Raw genomic sequence first — 20,350 nt, 5'->3', positions numbered from 1 at the left:
TATGTCTGTGGTGTTATTGTAAACATGAACTTCATTGTATAACTACCCTCTGTCTGTCTCCACTTCATTTCTAACTGTGTGTCCTCTGGTCCTGGTTTCTGTGCTGCACTTAAAGTATTGGTCAGGGTTAACCTTGTCAACTCCTTTTAAGATTTTAAAGATTTCGATCAAGTCCACCGTAATTCTTCTTTGTTATAGGCCAAATAGAGTCAGTCAAACTATCTTTTTCCTCGTTCCCAGCTCATCCAGAACTCTGCTGCCCGCCTGGTGTTCTCTCTGCCTCGCTTCGCCCACGCTACTCCACTACTCCGCTCACTCCACTGGCTCCCGATCACCGCTCGCATCCAGTTCAAGACTCTTGTACTAGCCTACAGATGCCTTGACCAGACTGCACCCAGCTACCTCCAGACCCTCATCTCTCCCTACACCCCCACTCGACCTCTCCGCTCCACCTGCACTAGAAGACTGGCTCTACCTCCGCTACGCTCCCCTGCCTCCAGAGCCCGCTCCTTCTCCACCCTTGCTCCGCAGTGGTGGAATGACCTTCCTACAGATGTCAGGACTGCCCAGTCCCTGACCACATTCTGGTGCCTCCTTAAGACTCACCTCTTCAAACAGCACCTGTAGAACTCCTCTGTTTGTATCCTGGGACACTATCACCCTTCATTTAAATGTGCTTTATTTTGCTCTTATCTGCCCCCTATTTTACTGCATTTAATCCTGTACTTCAGAATACTGTAATCTGCCAAGTGCTTAACCTGTAGTATTTTGTATTTAATCATATCCTGATGTAACTATCACTATTATCTGCTGTATTATTTAATTGTGGTTTGTCACACTTGTACTTTGCTTGAACAAAAGTTATTGTATTTCTTGCTCTTATTGTATTACTTGTATTGTAACACTTAATGTATTTGCTTACGATTGTAAGTCGCCCTGGATAAGGGCGTCTGCTAAGAAATAAATAATAATAATAATAATAGAAAACCTGGGATTAAAGAGAAGCGAGCAGATGAAATTATTAGTTGAAAAAATGTTCTGTGTGACTGTCGGCTTTCCAGTGAGAATGCGTTAATTAAACCAAACACACTTCACACTCTACGCTCACAGCCTGGCAGTAATTACTGGCTGTCACCTCCAATCACAGCTCTGCCTTCACACACCTGACAATGTGCACCTGCTACCTGTGCCTCCTCCAACTGGGATGACAGACCCCACCCACTATCCCTTTGACACACCCTTCTTCAGTGACACCACAAAAACGTTTCATCTGCAGCTTCAACCTTCACAAGACCCCACAGTAAAACCATCACTGTTTATACCGTGGGTATACATCCCCTTCACATAGTAAAGATCACTAAATATTGTATATTGTGTTTAAGGAGAAGGGATTAGTGTGAAAGTAGTGTCTCCATTCCTCTGTCCCAAGTCTATCGCCACTTAATGTCCTCTGGTCCTGGTTTCTGTACTGTGCTTAAAGTACTGGTTACAGTTTATTTTGTCTGCTCCTTTTAAGACTTTTAAATACTTCGATCGAGTCCTGCTCAATTCTTATTTTGTTCTCGGCTGAATAAAAAAAAATATATAAATATATATATATATATATATATATATATATATATATATAAATAATTGATTTTTATTGAGAGTTTAAAAATCTCCTGCTGATCCATTTCATGATGTCATGGCATCAGAACAAGGGCGTGACAAACAGAGCTGGAGAGCTGCGGTTTTGCTGGTTAATCGTGCCCTGCAGCGTTCGATTACTGCTTACCTTTCTCAGCTCTCGACTCCTTCTGTCCTAGGGTGCCAGACACTTTTGGTGTGGGCAGTGTGGCACAGACACTAGAATGTGCTGCCCTATATATATAGGGTGGGTGGTATGATGGGTGGTATGATGCATCTTCCACTTCTTAATCATGGACTTCACTGTGCTGAGAGGGATAATAAGCGCCTTTGAAATGTTCTTGTACCCTTCTCCTGCTCTGTGCCTCTCTACCACTTTATCCCTGACTTGTTTCGAAAGCTCCTTGGTCTTCATGGTTGCTTTGTTGGATCACTATGTGAGTTGCAGCTTGAAAGTCTTTATATACCTGAGCAAAACTATCTTCAAGTTAAACCACTTTCTGTACACAAAGGCTGAAACCATTTCACTAATTTTGTGACCTTTCAAACAGATCATTTGCACCTGAGCTGATTTAGGGCTGCAGTAGCAAAGGGGCTGAATACTTATGCAACTGAGATTAATCTGTTTTTCCCTGTAATTGACTTATTTATATTTTATATTAATTTTTTTAACTTTATCAATGTGGAGTAGTTTGTGTAGATTCTACATGTAAAGTCTAATTTGAAAGCATTGTGGAGTACGCTCAGATGCCAACAAAATGTGAAAACTGTGCAGGGGGGTGAATACTTCTGGGCAGCTGACTAAAATAAATATATATATATATATATCATCTCAGAGACAGCTGTTCTACAGTATTTCAGTGCAAGTCCAAATTAAAAACACACCCTGTCACTCCAACTCATGGGGTCAATTGCAGCAAACTAAAATGAGCGTACTAACTGGGGATGATCTCTAAAGTACACAACTAAATACCAATTGCAACAAAAAGCAGCTCCAGATAGTCCCCAGCTGCGTACTAAACATGTTCTCAATTGCAACAAACCCAAAATTACTACAGTTGCCCACTACAGGATACTAAAAGACTGATCTAACTTAGTCCAGCATTATCTTTAGATGAAAGTTGTGATAGTGTACTAACTCCTGAAACTCAAAATGTATTGACAACATTTATGGAACTGAATTATTCCAAATATTAAATGATTTTAAATGTTTGCCAAATTACATCACGATGCTTATATCCCAATTTGTAATGGTAACGAACGGTAGTTAAATATTATATTGTGGATTGATATTAAAATGAGTGTAAAACTAGACAGACTGCCGTTCGTACCTTATTCATCGATCGTACGACGGCCAAAGCATCTTGTGATTGTTGTTTATTGAATTAAATCATAGGAACATTATTGTGCAGAAGCTCATTAAATATAATTATGTAATCCTTTATTCAGTGGTGTTCCATTGTTTTTAACAAGCTGTTCTCCTTATGAAAGCAGTGTCCTGCCTAACACCTAAAGTGTTTTGTTTTACTCTTGATTATTGGGAAGTGTTTTGATGGGTTCCTTCTTGAATTTTTTTTTATGATTTTATTGCGTAGTGACTTGGAATTACTTGTGATGAAAGATGTTATAGAAGAGGAAGTTTTATTATTATTATTATTATTATTTATTATTATTATTATTATTATTATTCCAGCACAATAGCTATGGTACTGGTACCACACTATCTGAACAGTTTGCCATCAATTATCAGCAGAGTAGGTCTAAGTCATTTCAAATCTGCGCCTATTGTTCCCATCTTGTTTGAACAGTACAGGGATGGAAATAAGACTCCTCTATTAGATAGCAGTTTCACCTATTCCAGGTTTAACTTCAAGCTTGATTAGCCACAGTGTATAGGTAACAAAGCTCATGTGTGTTCTATTAAACTCACTGGAAAACCAGGAACAGATTGAACTGCTATGCAATTGATACCCTGCAGTTCAGAGTTACAAGTGCATTTCCTTTGTATTTTTCAAGGTGCTGTAAGGATAAAATGCTTTTAAGCACTTAATTGGTCGAATTAAGTAATTTAGAGTACTGTTGGAACAAAAACCAGGAGGGATGCGGGCCCTCCAGGACCAGGATTGGAGACACCTGCTCTAGACCAGTGTTTCTTAACCCTGGTCCTGGGGGCCCACTGTGTCGTCTGGTTTTCATTCCAACCGAGCTCTCAGTTACTTAACTAGACCCTTCACTGAACTGATCATTTGCTTAATTAGACCTTTTTAATTGTTTTCAGCTCTTAACAGTTGCAGATTTCAAGGTAGTTATAAGATTAAGGGTGCGTTCACGATACGCAGACTTTGCTAAGTCTGCGCAGATTCTGCGGAAAACCTGTCCAAATTCATCGTCTGCGTGAACTCAGCCGGAAAAGACGTCACCAGGTCATGCATCCCGTGGCTTAAAAGTCTGCACAGCCGCGCAGCTTCTCAAGAGGTACTGCGCTGGAGCAGCCGCGGCTCAAAACAATAGACGAGCGTTGCCTGACAAAGAAGTGCATAGGCAACCAGATACAATCCTCACTCCATGTGCTACTGCCACCTAGTCAGGGGGTGTGAATCACCTTCGAGTCATGTCATTAATTATCTTACGAATGATTTGTAATACAAATTAAAATGATTTGACTCTTTTTTCCACACAATTATTATACTTTTCAAATATTCAGATATTTATTCTAAAGGTTTAAAAATGTAAAAAAAATAAAATAATGCTAAACGGTTGAAATGAACCTAAAACTGCTCTGTTATTTTCACCCGGTGTAATTGGTTATTGATGAAAGGCTATCAGGGACAGGGATTAACCTACTTTGAATTAAGGAGAATAAATCCGCTTTAATAACAGGTAGTTGAAGTGAGATATGTGACCATATGTGCAAGTATGTGAACTATTTTTGTCCCAGATCAAAATACAGTACTGTCTAACAACCCCTTTGTGAGAGGGCGGGGGGGAATCCTGCTCGTTATAATACTCATTAATTTGTCTCACATCACAAAACATATGTTTATATTATCTCTTTATAGCAGGGACTATACCTTTTCTGATCATGCTGTAAATTATGAAGCTGGTGGAGCACAAAGGGAACTTCGATTGCATCCACTTCTGCGATTAGAATTTCTCTCAACACCACCTCCATTTTGGTTCTGCTCAGAACTGTTGTTCATCTACCAAAGCTGTCCACGCTCTGCCTGTACAGACAGTGACGTTATGCGCAGACTCCCGTCTGCAATCTAGCCGGCAAAAACGTGTCGTGAACGCACCCTAAGTAACTTGAACTCTGCAACTGTGTAACAGATGAAAACAATTAAAAAGGTCTCATTAAGCAAATGATCAGTTCAATTAAGGGTCTAGTTAAGTAATTGAGAGCTTAGTTGGAATGAAAACCAGCAGACACAGTGGGACCACAGGACAAGGGTTGAGAAACACTGGTCTATAAAGTACAACACCATAAAATTACGTGCAGTGCTTTCAGATCACACCGGATGAACCTTGGCATGAACCTTGGTATTAACATTATTTAACCCCTTCCCCTCTTACTCCTTCCTTTCTCTCTCAAAGCATTTCATCTCACTGTAATCCAAGTCATGCTCCTGCAACTCTGTACCTATAGCAGCAGATTAATAGGATTGCGACCTGCAAGCCCTGATTTAGCTTAAGAAAGCAAACTACTTTAAATGTTAGCACTTTGCTGGAAACACTCTGCAAGACCTGATATTTGAAGAACGATATCCTTCTTAAGTATAAATTCAGGATTTTCAAATCTGTATGGGGTCCTCGGTCCCTGTAGAAATACACAGTAACCGTCGCCTCTGCCTAAATACCTCATGACAAAAGAATCAGTAATACATTAAACATTTTCAATGGGTTTTTAATACAAAATAAGATCTAGCCAACAGCACTGTACATACGCGAACGCAAAAACGCATGGAATCATTGGAATAAAGACACATTTAGACTTCTGTGACCTGTATGCAGTGTGTTTCATGTTTGTTTTTGGAAACATTTTAAAGTAACGATGAACAAAAACAGGAGCAATTTGGGCAATAATGAGGAATAATGAGCTATATGAATTCAGATTTACAGGAAATAATATTGTGCACTTAATAAATACCAGACCAAGTATAACCTAGCTTTTGCTTTTCATTTGAGGAGGAAGGGGGGGGGGGGGGGGTCACACGTTCTGATTACGTATTCAAACTCATCCTCAAAGAATCAATATTCAACGTAGTTTTAAACTCCAGTAGGGTCAAAGGACTTAAACAAGCTAGAAGCACAGACTACAGCAACCGGATGTAGAGTCATGCCATCAAAGTTGTACTGATAAGCCGCTCCCTTTTAGCATGACAATGCGCAGCAAGTCTAGATTAAAAAAAGGCTGTGTTCACACTGGGTCCGTTTAGGGGGTTTGGTCCACAATAGGTACGGTTCGGTACGTTTGGCGTGAAGTGTGAACAACAAAGTCTGCTTGGGGAAACGAACCATGCCAAGTCCACCTAAAGAGGTGGTCTCGGTCCGTTTGGCAAACAAGTCTGGTTCCGTTGCTAAATCTCTTATGTGAATAACTGCTGGACTCAGTCCTTTTGCACATAGGAAACTAACTATACAAGGTAACCTTAAATCAGAAATAAACATTTTGCGCGCAGTTTAGTTAATATTCTGAGGAAACAAGTAGAGCAAAAATTGAAATGTCTCAGGGGAACTACATTAGGGTTACCAGATCGTCCCTGTTTTCGGTGATAATTTTTTGTCCTGGTCTGAAAAAGTAAAATTGTTAGCTTGTCCCAGTTTTGTTATTGTATTCACATTTGTATTAAAAGTACCAAACTGCACCAGTGTGCTCAGCAAGTTAACAGCACATGTATTAGGTTGTGTTAGCGCCATTCAAATAAAACAAAACAATCTTATGATTATGTGTAGATCACACGTTTAACCGGCAATAGCAAAATCTATTTTCTTCTAATCTGGATTTTTGTACATTTAACATGTTTTGATTAGATGACAATGAAAACAAGGAGTTGTTATGATCTGCAGTAGATACACCCGATGTTTAATTTTTAAATCATGATTGTCTTATCATATATTGTTATTTTAACGATGTCAGGAAATTTAAAAAGACGTCCCTGTAGTTTTTCACTCTGGAAATGTGGTAACCCTAAACTACATGAACAGTGCGAGGAACTGAAGCTCCAATAAAAATTTGGTTAGACCCCAAAATCAAAGATGGGACAAAGCTCACAAAAATTAAACAAATGACTTTGTTTAATGCCTACAGTAGAACAATCGTGCAGTATTGTGTAACTGAATACTGCACTAAAGGCATTCAAAAAATGTATTCATTAAATGAATTAAAAAGTGCTCCCCCAGTGCTTTCTTCCACAGCAACATGTAATAATCTAAAACAAGTTATTAAAAAAACAGAGCACTACTCCACAGCAGTGTGGAGTAGTGGTTAGGGCTCTGGACTCTTGACTGGAGGGTCGTGGGTTCAATCCCCAGTGGGGGACACTGCTGTTGTACCCTTGAGCAAGGTACTTTACCTAGATTGCTCCAGTAAAAACCCAACTGTATAAATGGGTAATTGTATGTAAAAATAATGTGATATCTGTATAATGTGAAATAATGTATAATGTGATATCTTGTAACAATTGTAAGTCGCCCTGGATAAGGGCGTCTGCTAAGAAATAAATAATAATAATAATAATAACTACATCAATAGCTGCCATCTTTCAAGATACCTTGCAGGATATTGTAAACATCCAGTTCACAGACCATATAAATGAACCGAGTGCACTTGCAAACTGCGTTGTGAACACAAACAAACTTGGTCCTGAAAAAAGTTGGAAAAGGACCAAACAAACTAACTTTATCTCCCATCTAAACGAACTTGGTCCCTTTGCTCGCAGATAAATGTGAGCAGCGAGCACACTGATGCATTGTTTCAAACGAAACAGACCCAGTGTGAATGCAGCCAAAGGCTTCTCATAATAACCTGCTAAACTGAACGCTCATCGTCGCCAGCTCTTACACTTGAGGTAGGACGGTTCCTTCAGTGTTGCTTTTTAAAAACCTTCACACAGGTGAAGTATCAATCTGTAGGGTCTTTATCCCTGCACAGGCGGGACAGATTCTTCTCCTTCTGGGACAAGAGGCATTTTCGGGCGAGATCGGGGGCACTCTCCGTGTCAGAGGGACCCTCGGGGGACTCGAAGCTCGACACGAAGTGGGGCGGCTGGGAGTAGCCGAACTGCGCTTCGAAGAGGATGTTCTGGATCTGCAGCTTAGCGAACTGCTTGGCCCTCAGGTTGCTGACGAGCCGCAGCTCGTTGGCCACGTGCTTCCCAAAAATGTCTTCCTCATCATCGAAGCGCGGGGCAGGGAGAGGGGTGTTGGGCAGGGAGGCTGCCTTGTACGCCTGGACAGCCTCCTGGAGCAGCAGGCCCTCTCGAAACTTCTTGTGGGCGCCCAGGTGATTGGGAGCTTTCCGTTTGCTGCTCATCACAGAGCTGGCCCCCAGGTTGGAGTCTTCTCTGTAGGGCTTACTACCCTTGTCATCACCAGCATCCCCATTCTCTTCAGCCAGCTCCTGCAGAAACACAGTTAGGAGAAGAGGTCTTACTGCAACAGTGGAACCTCAAAGTGACAAACACATAGGGAATGGAGTATGTTCATATTATGTTATATGTATACTGTGTTCATAAAGTATTTAAATGTGACTAGAACTAGAAAATAGCCCAACAACTCTAGTGCCTTGTTTCTACTGTACAACCGAGCTGCACCAGGGCCATACCGAGCCCTCACGTGCAGTTAAGGTGAGCCTGGGTTGTTTTTCCACTGCAGAGCTGAGTCGTGCTACTGACGTCACACGCAACGAAAGACAATTGTTATTAGTTAACTCAGTTTGCCAACAGATGAGCAAACAAATGGTGTTCAAAAATTAATAGACCAACAGTACAGCTGTATCTTTTATTGCTGTATTTTGTAATTATATTTAGGAATGTCTTTATAATCCACAAATTATACTGATTATATCAACTTAATAAAGTTCAATTAGTTCTGGTGAAGGGGAAAAAAGAAGTTTTTAAAAATATGATTTGTCAAAGGTATCCCATTTAAGGATAGTTGATTTTTGTTTGGGTTCTTAAAAATAAAAATAAAAAGAAGCTGTGCGAGCGTAACGAGAGCCGTAGTTGTATGTATGGTACAGCTGTACAGTACTTCTGTTTGACTATATTTTTGTAAATACAGTGCCTTGCGAAAGTATTCGGCCCCCTTGAACTTTGCGACCTTTTGCCACATTTCAGGCTTCAAACATAAAGATATGAAACTGTAATTTTTTGTGAAGAATCAACAACAAGTGGGACACAATCATGAAGTGGAACGAAATTTATTGGATATTTCAAACTTTTTTAACAAATAAAAAACTGAAAAATTGGGCGTGCAAAATTATTCAGCCCCCTTAAGTTAATACTTTGTAGCGCCACCTTTTGCTGCGATTACAGCTGTAAGTCGCTTGGGGTATGTCTCTATCAGTTTTGCACATCGAGAGACTGAAATTTTTGCCCATTCCTCCTTGCAAAACAACTCGAGCTCAGTGAGGTTGGATGGAGAGCATTTGTGAACAGCAGTTTTCAGTTCTTTCCACAGATTCTCGATTGGATTCAGGTCTGGACTTTGACTTGGCCATTCTAACACCTGGATATGTTTATTTGTGAACCATTCCATTGTAGATTTTGCTTTATGTTTTGGATCATTGTCTTGTTGGAAGACAAATCTCCGTCCCAGTCTCAGGTCTTTTGCAGACTCCATCAGGTTTTCTTCCAGAATGGTCCTGTATTTGGCTCCATCCATCTTCCCATCAATTTTAACCATCTTCCCTGTCCCTGCTGAAGAAAAGCAGGCCCAAACCATGATGCTGCCACCACCATGTTTGACAGTGGGGATGGTGTGTTCAGGGTGATGAGCTGTGTTGCTTTTACGCCAAACATAACGTTTTGCATTGTTGCCAAAAAGTTCGATTTTGGTTTCATCTAACCAGAGCACCTTCTTCCACATGTTTGGTGTGTCTCCCAGGTGGCTTGTGGCAAACTGTAAACGACACTTTTTATGGATATCTTTAAGAAATGGCTTTCTTCTTGCCACTCTTTGTGCAGTTTTGTGCAGTATACGACTGATTGTTGTCCTATGGACAGAGTCTCCCACCTCAGCTGTAGATCTCTGCAGTTCATCCAGAGTGATCATGGGCCTCTTGGCTGCATCTCTGATCAGTCTTCTCCTTGTATGAGCTGAAAGTTTAGAGGGACGGCCAGGTCTTGGTAGATTTGCAGTGGTCTGATACTCCTTCCATTTCAATATTATCGCTTGCACAGTGCTCCTTGGGATGTTTAAAGCTTGGGAAATCTTTTTGTATCCAAATCCGGCTTTAAACTTCTCCACAACAGTATCTCGGACCTGCCTGGTGTGTTCCTTGTTCTTCATGATGCTCTCTGCACTTTAAACGGACCTCTGAGACTATCACAGTGCAGGTGCATTTATACGGAGACTTGATTACACACAGGTGGATTCTATTTATCATCATTAGTCATTTAGGTCAACATTGGATCATTCAGAGATCCTCACTGAACTTCTGGAGAGAGTTTGCTGCACTGAAAGTAAAGGGGCTGAATAATTTTGCACGCCCAATTTTTCAGTTTTTTATTTGTTAAAAAAGTTTGAAATATCCAATAAATTTCGTTCCACTTCATGATTGTGTCCCACTTGTTGTTGATTCTTCACAAAAAATTACAGTTTCATATCTTTATGTTTGAAGCCTGAAATGTGCCAAAAGGTCGCAAAGTTCAAGGGGGCCGAATACTTTCGCAAGGCACTGTAAGTTTAGAATTGTTTTATTTTCCGCATTTTTTCTTTATATTAATGTAATAAAGGTCAAGGATGAGAAGTTTGGTACAAATTTGTGTTTTTGAGTGGGCTGTACTTCTCTCATCAGACTCGTTGCCTGCCATGTTTGTTGTTTTTCTTTCTGGAGTGTACTGACTGATGCAATGTAATGATGAAAACCCTTAACCCCGCCCCTGGCCCGGCTCGACTCCGAGCCAGATTCAGATGTCTTGTGAGGCAGGAGTTTCACAGTTTGTTTCTCGCTCTGCTCGACAAATAGCCAGTGGAGAAGCACCCGTACCCGTACCGTACCGAGCCCTCACGGGTCGGATGTGCCAGTGGAGAAAGGGTATAGGTGACCAGGAAAGTGCAAGATTGAAAGAAAGACTTGCAAACAAAAATCTATTTAACCCTGTGTACTACCAGATACCATGTTTTAAAATAAAATACCAACACTGCTTGAAAGGTATTTGGTGGTAAAAATGACCATGTTCATATTCGTTCACATAACAGACTGTTTTAAAAATATATCATACAAAGGAAACCAATGCATAACGAGGTCTGAAATAAATAACACGCATTGCATTGTCCTTTCTTGAACAGGAAATTTGATAGGGTTTATTTTACCCCCAACATATGTATCTTGATCTATCTAGCTATATACACATTTCGAAGGAATATCAGGACATGAAAAAACATGTTCGTCCCTGTACTAAATTATTTTGACTGGGATTTTACCTGCTTCCTCTGTAGAGCCACTTCTCCTTGAAGACTGAGTCTCCACGGCAGTGGGGGTGACACCCTAACAGAAGGAAACATTTACCTTAGAATAGCTACACAACTGCACCAATGCTGAATGAGACACTTACAGAGATGGTGGCCTTCCTGGGCACGACCTGTGCGCTGAGGAAGAGGTTCATGTGATCGAAGAAGGGCCACTGCGATTGGTACACTTCCCTGCTGTCCCCTGCCATCAGCCTCGACTTCTTCACCTTGGCCAGCTCTTTACTGTAGTAGGTCCTCAGATTCATCAGCTTCTTATTTACTTCATTCACTGGAAATAAGAAGAGCAGCAGCAACATTTCACTTCCATATATTTCACCTTTCACGACCAAGGCTGTCCCCAATATTCATATTATTAAATTAATTTGAAAGCCAAGTCATCCACAGCTGTTAAACCTAACAGTGATCCATAAACTCAACATGTAACAAGCATGTCAATTACATCCCTCCCTCCTAGCTGTGAATGCAAAATTAAAACTATCAGTATGATGAAAACAGTTAGTGACCAGAATGATCAACAGCATGTACAGAATAGCATACATAAATTAACAAAGACATGCGCAAACGCAAGTGTGACATACTGTCTGATGTATGAACATACATATATCCCCAGAATCTGATACTCTGAACAACTTACACCACAAAATGTTAATAGCAAGTTTCATGGCCACGTTATCAGCGGTTCTAAGATATATGCAAAAATGTAAGTGACACAGAGACGGGTGGATGAACAGATAAACAGTAATAAGCCGTGGTAAACTTTTATAAGGGAATTGTGTGACAAACAACTTCAAACTGAGCCCAAAATGTACAGCAAATGAACACGGTATATCATCTCTTTACATTCAAACCAAACCTCTCGAAACTTTGCAAATAGGATGAACACTTCCCAATACTGATCCAAAAAGTGGGCTTCTCGTTAACATAAGATAATAATCACATCAAGCCCTACAAGAACCTAATGGGAATGGCCTTTAATGTGAAAAACCCTTAACATGGCTTAATTGGTTTGAATTTAAGCACATGATGTGTTTTTTACATTAAGCGTGTCAAGTGGGTTATTTGTAGGGCTTAATGTGATTATTAATCCTGTACTTGTTGACACAGAGTCTGTGTTAGTACATAAACACCTGTACTAATTGACTCAGGTGCTGTGTCAGTACATAAACACTTGTACTAACTGACACAGGTGCTGTGTCAGTACATAAATACCTAACTTTCCCAGCTGACACAGTTGCTGTTCAGTTAAAAATATTGAAACAGTGTAAAACAATGGGATGTACAACATAGTAAAGGTGCTTTCTTCACTGTGTTAATTTAAATGCGCTGCTCTTATACTCATTACGGTACACTTGACTGCGCTGCGCAGTCAGCTTATCTTTCCCAGGAAAGAAAAAAAAAAAAAAAAGCAGAACACAAACTGATAATAACGGTTACTTTATTTTACGTACATTTATAATCATGACAGAGTAAAATCACAACTCATTGATGGTACATTTCTTATTTTTCGTAAATCCCGGATTCTGACTTGCATTCGCTTTATTATCTATGTTAATGAGAACCCCAACTGTGGATCAGTAATCGGAAGTGTTATCTGCAGTTTGTAGAGATTTGTTTTCACTTTATGTATATTAAGCGAAGTTCACAGGTTTTTTTTCTTCTTTTTGTAGTGTGGTAAGTGTATTTATTTATATCGCGCCTTCCATACTGCAGTATACCAAAGCGCTTGACAAACAGTCGCCTAGTATTAAGAGGCAACATATTTTGCTTTGTGAAAGTAGTAAACAGCGTACCGCTACTAATACTAGCATATAGATCATTCTATATCATGATTAGAAGGACTCACACTATACAGGTATACTGTGTAATTCCAGTAGGCCTAAAACGGAGGCTATTATTGTTTATAGCGATTACGTTGAAAATGAGCAGGTACCGGTACACACAATCATGAACCTCTTTATTATACTGTCCCGGATGAGGTAGCGATTCAGTGACAATCGTCTCTCAAGGATAGAGGTTTCCCATCATTGTTTGTTACTGATGGTGTGTCAGAGATTATACTCACCAGGCACGTTGAGTTTGACACCCAGCCGCTCCAGGGCGGCTTGTCGCTGGTTCTTGTTGTGATAATCCTTGCATTTGACATTCCAGAGTACCTCCTCTTCTTCGTACAGCCCGATAAGTTCGTGGACTCGTTGTTTACTCCACGGAAACTCTACTTTCACGGTATCCAGAGAGGCTGCCATTCTGCTTGTCATGTGACTACGCCAGCCACGTGACTGCCGCCCCGTAGCGGATTGGTTTAGAGAGGGCCACGCTGTTTTCAATTTTTTTATTTTTTTAAATTTATTAACCAGCTGGTGTGGGGGGAAACGTACCATCTCACGAACTCTCTTATGAGACCAAGCGGTTAACTAAACATATTAGTCTACACCAACAGTAACAGGCTAAATAATAATAATAATAATAATAATAATAATAATGATTTGCACCGTAGCGGTGCATCCGGTTATTTCTCGGTGTAGCCACGTTATTGTGGCTGGCGTGTGTTTGTTTTGATCATGAGGACGTCGCTTTGCGTCTATTTGCTCAGAGAAGAATCTAAAAGTAAGTGTAAAAAACAGCATATTGGTTTCTTAATAATAACGCTACTTCGTGTATTATTTTATCGTGTACATAATTCTGAACCGCTACTAAAGTACAATTTTTTTTTCTTTCTTCCTGTTGGAGTCTTTTTATTTACCTGTCGTGCTAAAATCTACAACTCCCACAACCCCCCGCGCCAGACAGTCCGTTCTGCTATGACCTCTAAAATTGAAACTACATAACCTGCGAACATAATGGGAAATTGTACAGAATGGACATTAAAATACTGTATACCTATGAAAAACAGACACATCAAAGACTTGGGTTTAAATAAACTTTCGTGACGTTATCTGGACCTGAATATCAAAAGTGTCTTCCGACAGTCCAAAACTAGCTGTTTCCGTCTGCTTAACACGAATCTTATTCTGAACGTTGTTTCCGTTATAAAATAAAACTTTTTCTGTCGTTTTCCGACAGGTGGAACGGGTGCAATTTTACATAAAGGTGGCAGAATAACAATTCAGTTTGTAAATGAGAAACCTATGTTAATGATACAAATGACGTTTTTATGTCATTTCAGGATTTCAATCAATGGACATGTGTGATTGAAAGGTAGTAAAGGCGGAGAAAAACAAAACAGACGTGTTTCAGAGAAACAAGAGAAGATACATTTACTAGAACATAATTCAGTCTGGGTTCAGGCAGGAATAGAAATAAAGGCCCTTTCACACTGGCATGCTCTACCCGGGTCAGAACCTACCCGTGTCAGAACCTACCCGGGTCAGGACCTGGTGTCATGCAGGTTGGGTACGTGATTTCACACAGCTTTTGATAAAGCAGGGTTAAGCAGGATTGACCTGGGTGAGAGATGCAAGTACACGATGCGCGTATCAATGCCCTGGAAGCAGCTTGTTACAGATGCTTCAATCCAAGCTTCTCTGGATTGAACAGTCAGCTCAAAGATTGATTGCAGTAGGGATGAAGAAACATTTGCTCCAATCTGACTCATGCTGTGTCTCAAGCAACACAAATATAGCTAAACAGAATAAACATAAATGTTTCTTGCGGAAGTGAAACCTTCACACAGGCGTGGCTGTTTGTTATTTCGTCAGCCGTCATGCATTTTGTCTCGCTCAATCCGGGTCAATGTGTGTCAACCCACATCCTGAGGTGGGTCACTGGGACCCAGGTTAACCCAGTGTCGGAGAAACATGCACTTTAGAAACTATAGTGTAAAAGATTAACTGTTTAGTTTTAGACTGTTAGTATTTGGGTTTCATTTAGTTAGTTAGTTAAAAGACAGTTTGGGTTTAATATTAATTACTGGAGCAGAAAGAGAGATCGTAAGGGGAAAGCTTGAAGTGCACCAAATGACAATTTAAAAGGGGACCATGTGCTTTGTCAGAGAAAACACTTTGAGGGGCTAAAACCTTCAAAAGCTTAAACAATCTCCTTCCTTCCTTGTCTTTATAACATCAGGGTTTCCTGACTGGAACATCAAACAGGCTTTGATGTTACAATCACTTAAGGTAGTAAAACAGAAATGGACCCGCGTGGTCAGTGATATTCTGATAGGTTAAGGATTAAGGGGTGATGTCATAAGGTTAAGTCTATATGAACCCCAGTACTGTGTTGTCTTGTTGATTCTGTTATGACCTGTGCTTAGGAACAATGGAATACCCAACTGTTCGACTGTATCTAATAAAATATTTTTATTGAAATCTACAATGGAGTTTGGAATCACAATAATTATACTGATGGTGCATGAAGGAAAAAAGAACCCTAACTTCTAACTAACTTTTTTTTTTTTTTAAAACAACACCCGGATACGACCCAGGTACGTGGTTTCACACTACGTGGGATTGTGACCCGGGTAGCCAGTGTGAAAGGGGCTAAAGACTCCAGTTGTGTAGAGGATTTACCCATTGCAAGTGTTACTATGAGCTTCATTGGCCCCATTGTATGGGTAACAAGCGCAGGTATGTCTTATTGAACTGATAACAAAACAAGGAATGGATCAAACTGCTATGCAATGGGAGTCTTATTTCCACCCATGGTTTAGGCCGTATAACTTATTTGAGTGGTAAATGATGTGCTGTTACCCTCTGACATGGGCTCACCTTCGGTTCTGATATTACTAGATTGAAGTGCTGCATTCAACACTGTTGATCATTCTGTTTTAACTGATCACCTTAAGATATGGTGAGATTGTCAGGTAGTGTCCTGTCGTGGTTTCGATCCTATCTCTCCAACAGGCTTCGATTTGTTAAAATTGAGGCGACTTCTTTTTTGTCAAAGGTTACATGTGGGGTCCCACAGGGCTCGATTCTTAGCCCAGTTCTGTTTTCTTTTTATATGCTACCTTTGGGCAACATTATTCATAAACATGGAGTTCATTTTCATTGTTACACTGACAACACCCAGTTATATCTGTCTCTCAAACAGGGTGACACGTCTGCTGCTAATATTTTGAATGCCTGCCTTGTTGACATAACAAAATGGTGATGATTCTTGGATCTCAAAAACAACAAAGTAATACACATTTGTCTGATTTCGTCCTTGACGGCTTCTCTCCTGAATTTAGAGTGGAAATGAGAAACTTAGGGATGACCTTTGGCCCAGATCTTTCTTTTGAACCACACATTAGAAATGTTACCAAAATCTCTTTCTTTTAAGAAATAATCGCCAAATTGAAAAGTATTCTTTCCCGACCAGATGCTGAGAAACGGATGCATGCTTTTTGTCTTCAAGGATTGATTGCTGTAATGCCCTATTCTCTGGTACTCGTAGTCATGTTATTCCTCATCTGGAACTTGCACAAAATGCTGCTGCTAGAGTCTTAACAGAGACTAAGAGACAATAACACATTACCCCTGTGCTAGCATCTTTGCACTGGCTTCCTGTCTGGTTTAAGATAGATTTTGAGGTGCTACTTTTAGCCTATAAGGCTTTAAATGGCCTTATCCCATCTTACTTAAATGATCTTTTAACCTCATATGTTCCTAGATGCTCACTCCGATCGCAGGGTACAGGGTTGCTTACTATTCCCAAAGAAACACAGGTGCTAGAGCATTCCGCTATAAAGCCCCTCAATTATGGAATGACCTGCACAGCCCTGAGAGGAAAGCTCCCACTGTAGCTGCCTTTAAAACTAGATTAAAACACATTTTTATCATCTATTTGATATATCTTAAAACATTTTCTTACCCTTTTTTGCTTGTTTTACTGTTGTATTGTTTTTATTCTATTGTTCATTTTTGCTGCTTATTGTTACTTTTTGTGATATGTATTAATGTTTGTATCCTTGTAAAGCGCTTTGCAGCGATCTATTGTGAAAGACATTATATACAAATAAAGATTGATTGATTGATTGATTGATTGATAATGATAAATCAAATACATCATGTCACAGAGAAAACACAGTAAAGTTAGAGAGCTCATTTGAATATGATTTTGTAAATCTATGTTCTGTAGTAATTACATTTTGTTTCATGTATGTTTATTTATTTATTTATTTATTTTTCCTTTTGGCATAAAATATCCTCCATACCTGGTTGTACTTTATGAAAATTAATAACATGTGAGTGTGTAATAGGATATCATACAAACAACCGGTGGCAAAGAATGACAGGGCTGTGAGTGAGACTGGCAATGCATAACCACAGGGTGCTTGACTCTAAATTCAGTTTAAGTTCATCACATAAATATATGATATCTTAGCTTTGTCCATTCGATATCTCCGTAGCACTTGCTCTTCTGTAAGGTCCAGACAGGTGGCATTTGACGATACACCGGTGGGGAATACTGTTGGGTGCAGGGTGCGGGGTGCTGGGTTGCGGGGGCAGGGGGGAGGGCAGCGGCATTATCCCTTTCATCCTCTAAAGTCACACTAATCCCTAGCAACACATTGGGCACCATCACCACATAGTCAAATAGTCACTCCACCCACAGCAGAACCTTTTTATTTTTTAAATAGGTTCCCACCTCCATTAGGACTCTTTGAAACAGGTGGAACTAGTTTAGATGCAATATACTCAATCAGACCACATCAACCCTTTTGATTTTTTGCACTGGCGGTATGTTGATTAGGTACCCATTTCATTTGCATTACATTCTTCATAGTGTCAGAATCGGGGTTTTGCGACTGTTCTTATCCTTCCTGGCCATTGATTTTTGATCAGAACATGAAAAACAGTCTGAAAGTTAAAACTCCGCCACAAAAGCCCTCCCGACGGTCAGAAAAGCTTTGATATTCAGCCACTGTGTCTGAATGGGGATATAAAAAGCAGTAAACATATTATTATGTTGAGTTTAAACTTTTTTAAACTGACCCGCGAGGTAATGCATTCTTGAGATTCGTACTCGCGCCGCAGGAGAACTTGACGGATAGTGGTTGAATATGAAACTAATAAATCACAAAGCAACCTAGAGCACACATTTATGTGCAAACGATTGATACAGTGACTAATCCCAAGGCATGAGTTATGAGGATAGAATGAAAGAACTGAATATGTTTTGTCAAGAACAAAGAAGAACAAGGGGGGACTAATAAAATATTTATTGAAAAAGTTGACCAACTTTAAGTGCAGCACAGAAACCAGGACCAGAGGACAGAGGTAACACTTTACACCGAGAGTAGGGGTATGGAATGGGTTACCCAGCCATGTTGTTTATACTGAATCATTGGGATTATTTAAGACAAGAAAAACTTTTGAGATCAGTCAGCTATTAGGAACTGGATGATGGACTGAATGGCCTCCTCTCGTTCATACGTTTTCTTATGTTCTTATTTGTTATGCATGAATCCCTGACAAGTGCTCCTCATACAATCTGCATCTCCCTGTGGAAAGTAAGCTTCAAGTCAAGATGACAGATCTGACTGACTTTGGTCTGAGCTGAGGGCTTGGTTGGCAGGTGCATCTGTCTCCCAAAACAGATTATTTTTGTTATAACCGTTGTATCACTTTGACTGAGTTCAGGGGCTGCTCATCAATTCTATTTGCCTGCCATAGACATCTGTGGTGTATGCTAGATCAGCCCAAAGGGTTTTGTTTTATCTATATTATATACACAAACACCATCTAGTACAACTGTGTGGTTAAAGAAAAGGGCTTGTTACCAGGAGGTCCCCGGTTCAAATCCTGGCTTGCTCACTGACTCACTGTATGACCTTGAGCAAGTCACTTAACCTCCTTGTGCTTTCGGGTGAGACGTTGTAAGTGACTCTGCAGCTGATGCATAGTTCACACACCCTAGTCTCTAAGTCACCTTGGATAAAGGCATCTGCTAAATAAAAAAATAAAAATAAACAACAACAACAGCAGCAGTGTATTGCCAAAACAGCAAAAGGAAAAAGTAAACCCCTTTATCTCTCTCCCTCCGTCTCCCTCTTCCTCTCAAATTCAAATTCAAGTGGCCTTTATTGTCATGTCAAGCCATACAAGCCATATTAACAAAGTTATTACAACAAATATACAGCAAATATTTAACAGTACAAGTAGATGCATTGAAAGACCTCTACCCTGCACTTCGAATGAGGTGGCTGCTGGCTGCAATGTACTGTGCAGAGATCTCACTCCCTCTCCCTCTCGCTCTCTCTCTCTCAGGTGGCAGGTGAGGGCGGTGGTGCTGAGAAGTCGAAGCGGATCCTGGTGACGGGAGGCTCGGGGCTGGTGGGACGAGCGATCACGAGGGTGGCGAGCGAGGGGGAAGGCAGGGAAGATGAGGACTGGATCTTTCTCTCGTCCAGGGATGCCAATTTAGTTAGGACTAACCTAAGCAGACTCTCTCTGACCCTCTGTCTACACTGCTTGAGGCTGGATACTGACGTCTGTGTTTAAAGATAACAAAATACATCAGTCCATCACAGGGTTAGAAGCTCACACTAGCCCTGCACTGTCATGGGCTTCAATGAAGTCTATTGTTCAGTAGGCAGGAGGTTGAGCAAGTCCTGTTAAACATACTGTTTCTTCCCTTATAGCTGCAAGAACAGCACCTAATAAACCTACAGACGCAGATGAGACTTATTTCAGTGTGATCAGTTCAGAGCAGATTTAGCAGGGGCCTGATTGTTTAAACTCCTGGCACCTGGTAATTTGATATCCCTAAACAAGGGGCGTTCTGAAACCAGGACTGGTGCAGGATGAGTGGAAGTTTCAAACCCTGCAACATGTCTTCTGTGTCTGTTTGTAAGTGTTCAGTGGCTCCCTCTAATCAAGCTGAGAGTGTATTTTCTCTTGCACTCTTTGTATACACTCTCGGTTTGATTAGAGGGAGCCACTGTACTCTTAGAAACAGTTATACAAGTCATTAAATCTAAATAAAAAACTAACGAAAAGCTGATACTGATCTGTTTAATCATATACAATGTGTTGTGGTTTAAATGTTTGCGTTGTCATTGACATTCTGAGTGCGAGATCTACGTCTGCAAAGCTATAAAAAAGAG

The 20,350-nt window shown here is 40.3% G+C and overlaps 1 protein-coding gene across 1 annotated transcript; it reads right to left on the bottom strand.

The window, feature by feature from the left end:
* Positions 1 to 5,514: 5,514 nt before the first annotated feature.
* LOC117435740 (uncharacterized) lies at positions 5,515 to 13,700 on the bottom strand. The gene is made up of 3 exons (XM_034059141.3): positions 13,385 to 13,700; positions 11,406 to 11,590; positions 5,515 to 8,245 (listed from the first exon to the last, which is right to left on the bottom strand). Exons 1-3 carry the CDS (start codon positions 13,698 to 13,700, stop codon positions 7,748 to 7,750), a joined length of 999 nt encoding a protein of 332 aa, XP_033915032.3. The 3' UTR covers positions 5,515 to 7,747.
* Between the last annotated feature and the right edge of the window lie 6,650 nt (positions 13,701 to 20,350).

Source organism: Acipenser ruthenus, chromosome 3 (assembly GCF_902713425.1).
Source record: "Acipenser ruthenus chromosome 3, fAciRut3.2 maternal haplotype, whole genome shotgun sequence".
Classification (NCBI taxonomy): Eukaryota; Metazoa; Chordata; class Actinopteri; order Acipenseriformes; family Acipenseridae; genus Acipenser; species Acipenser ruthenus.
Note: the sequence above shows the minus strand (reverse complement) of the source record. Positions and strands in the feature narration are given on the sequence as shown.

Bases quoted from the DNA above. Each gene is read 5' to 3' on its own strand.
- LOC117435740 (XM_034059141.3), bottom strand. From the start codon at position 13,700: ATGGTACGTTTCCCCCCACACCAGCTGGTTAATAAATTTAAAAAAATA. The intron at 11,591-13,384 runs GTGAGTATAATC...TCTTATTTCCAG, and splicing joins TGTCAAACTCAACGTGCCTG to TGAATGAAGTAAATAAGAAG. The intron at 8,246-11,405 runs GTAAGTGTCTCA...GTGTTTCTGCAG, and splicing joins CCAGGAAGGCCACCATCTCT to GAGCTGGCTGAAGAGAATGG.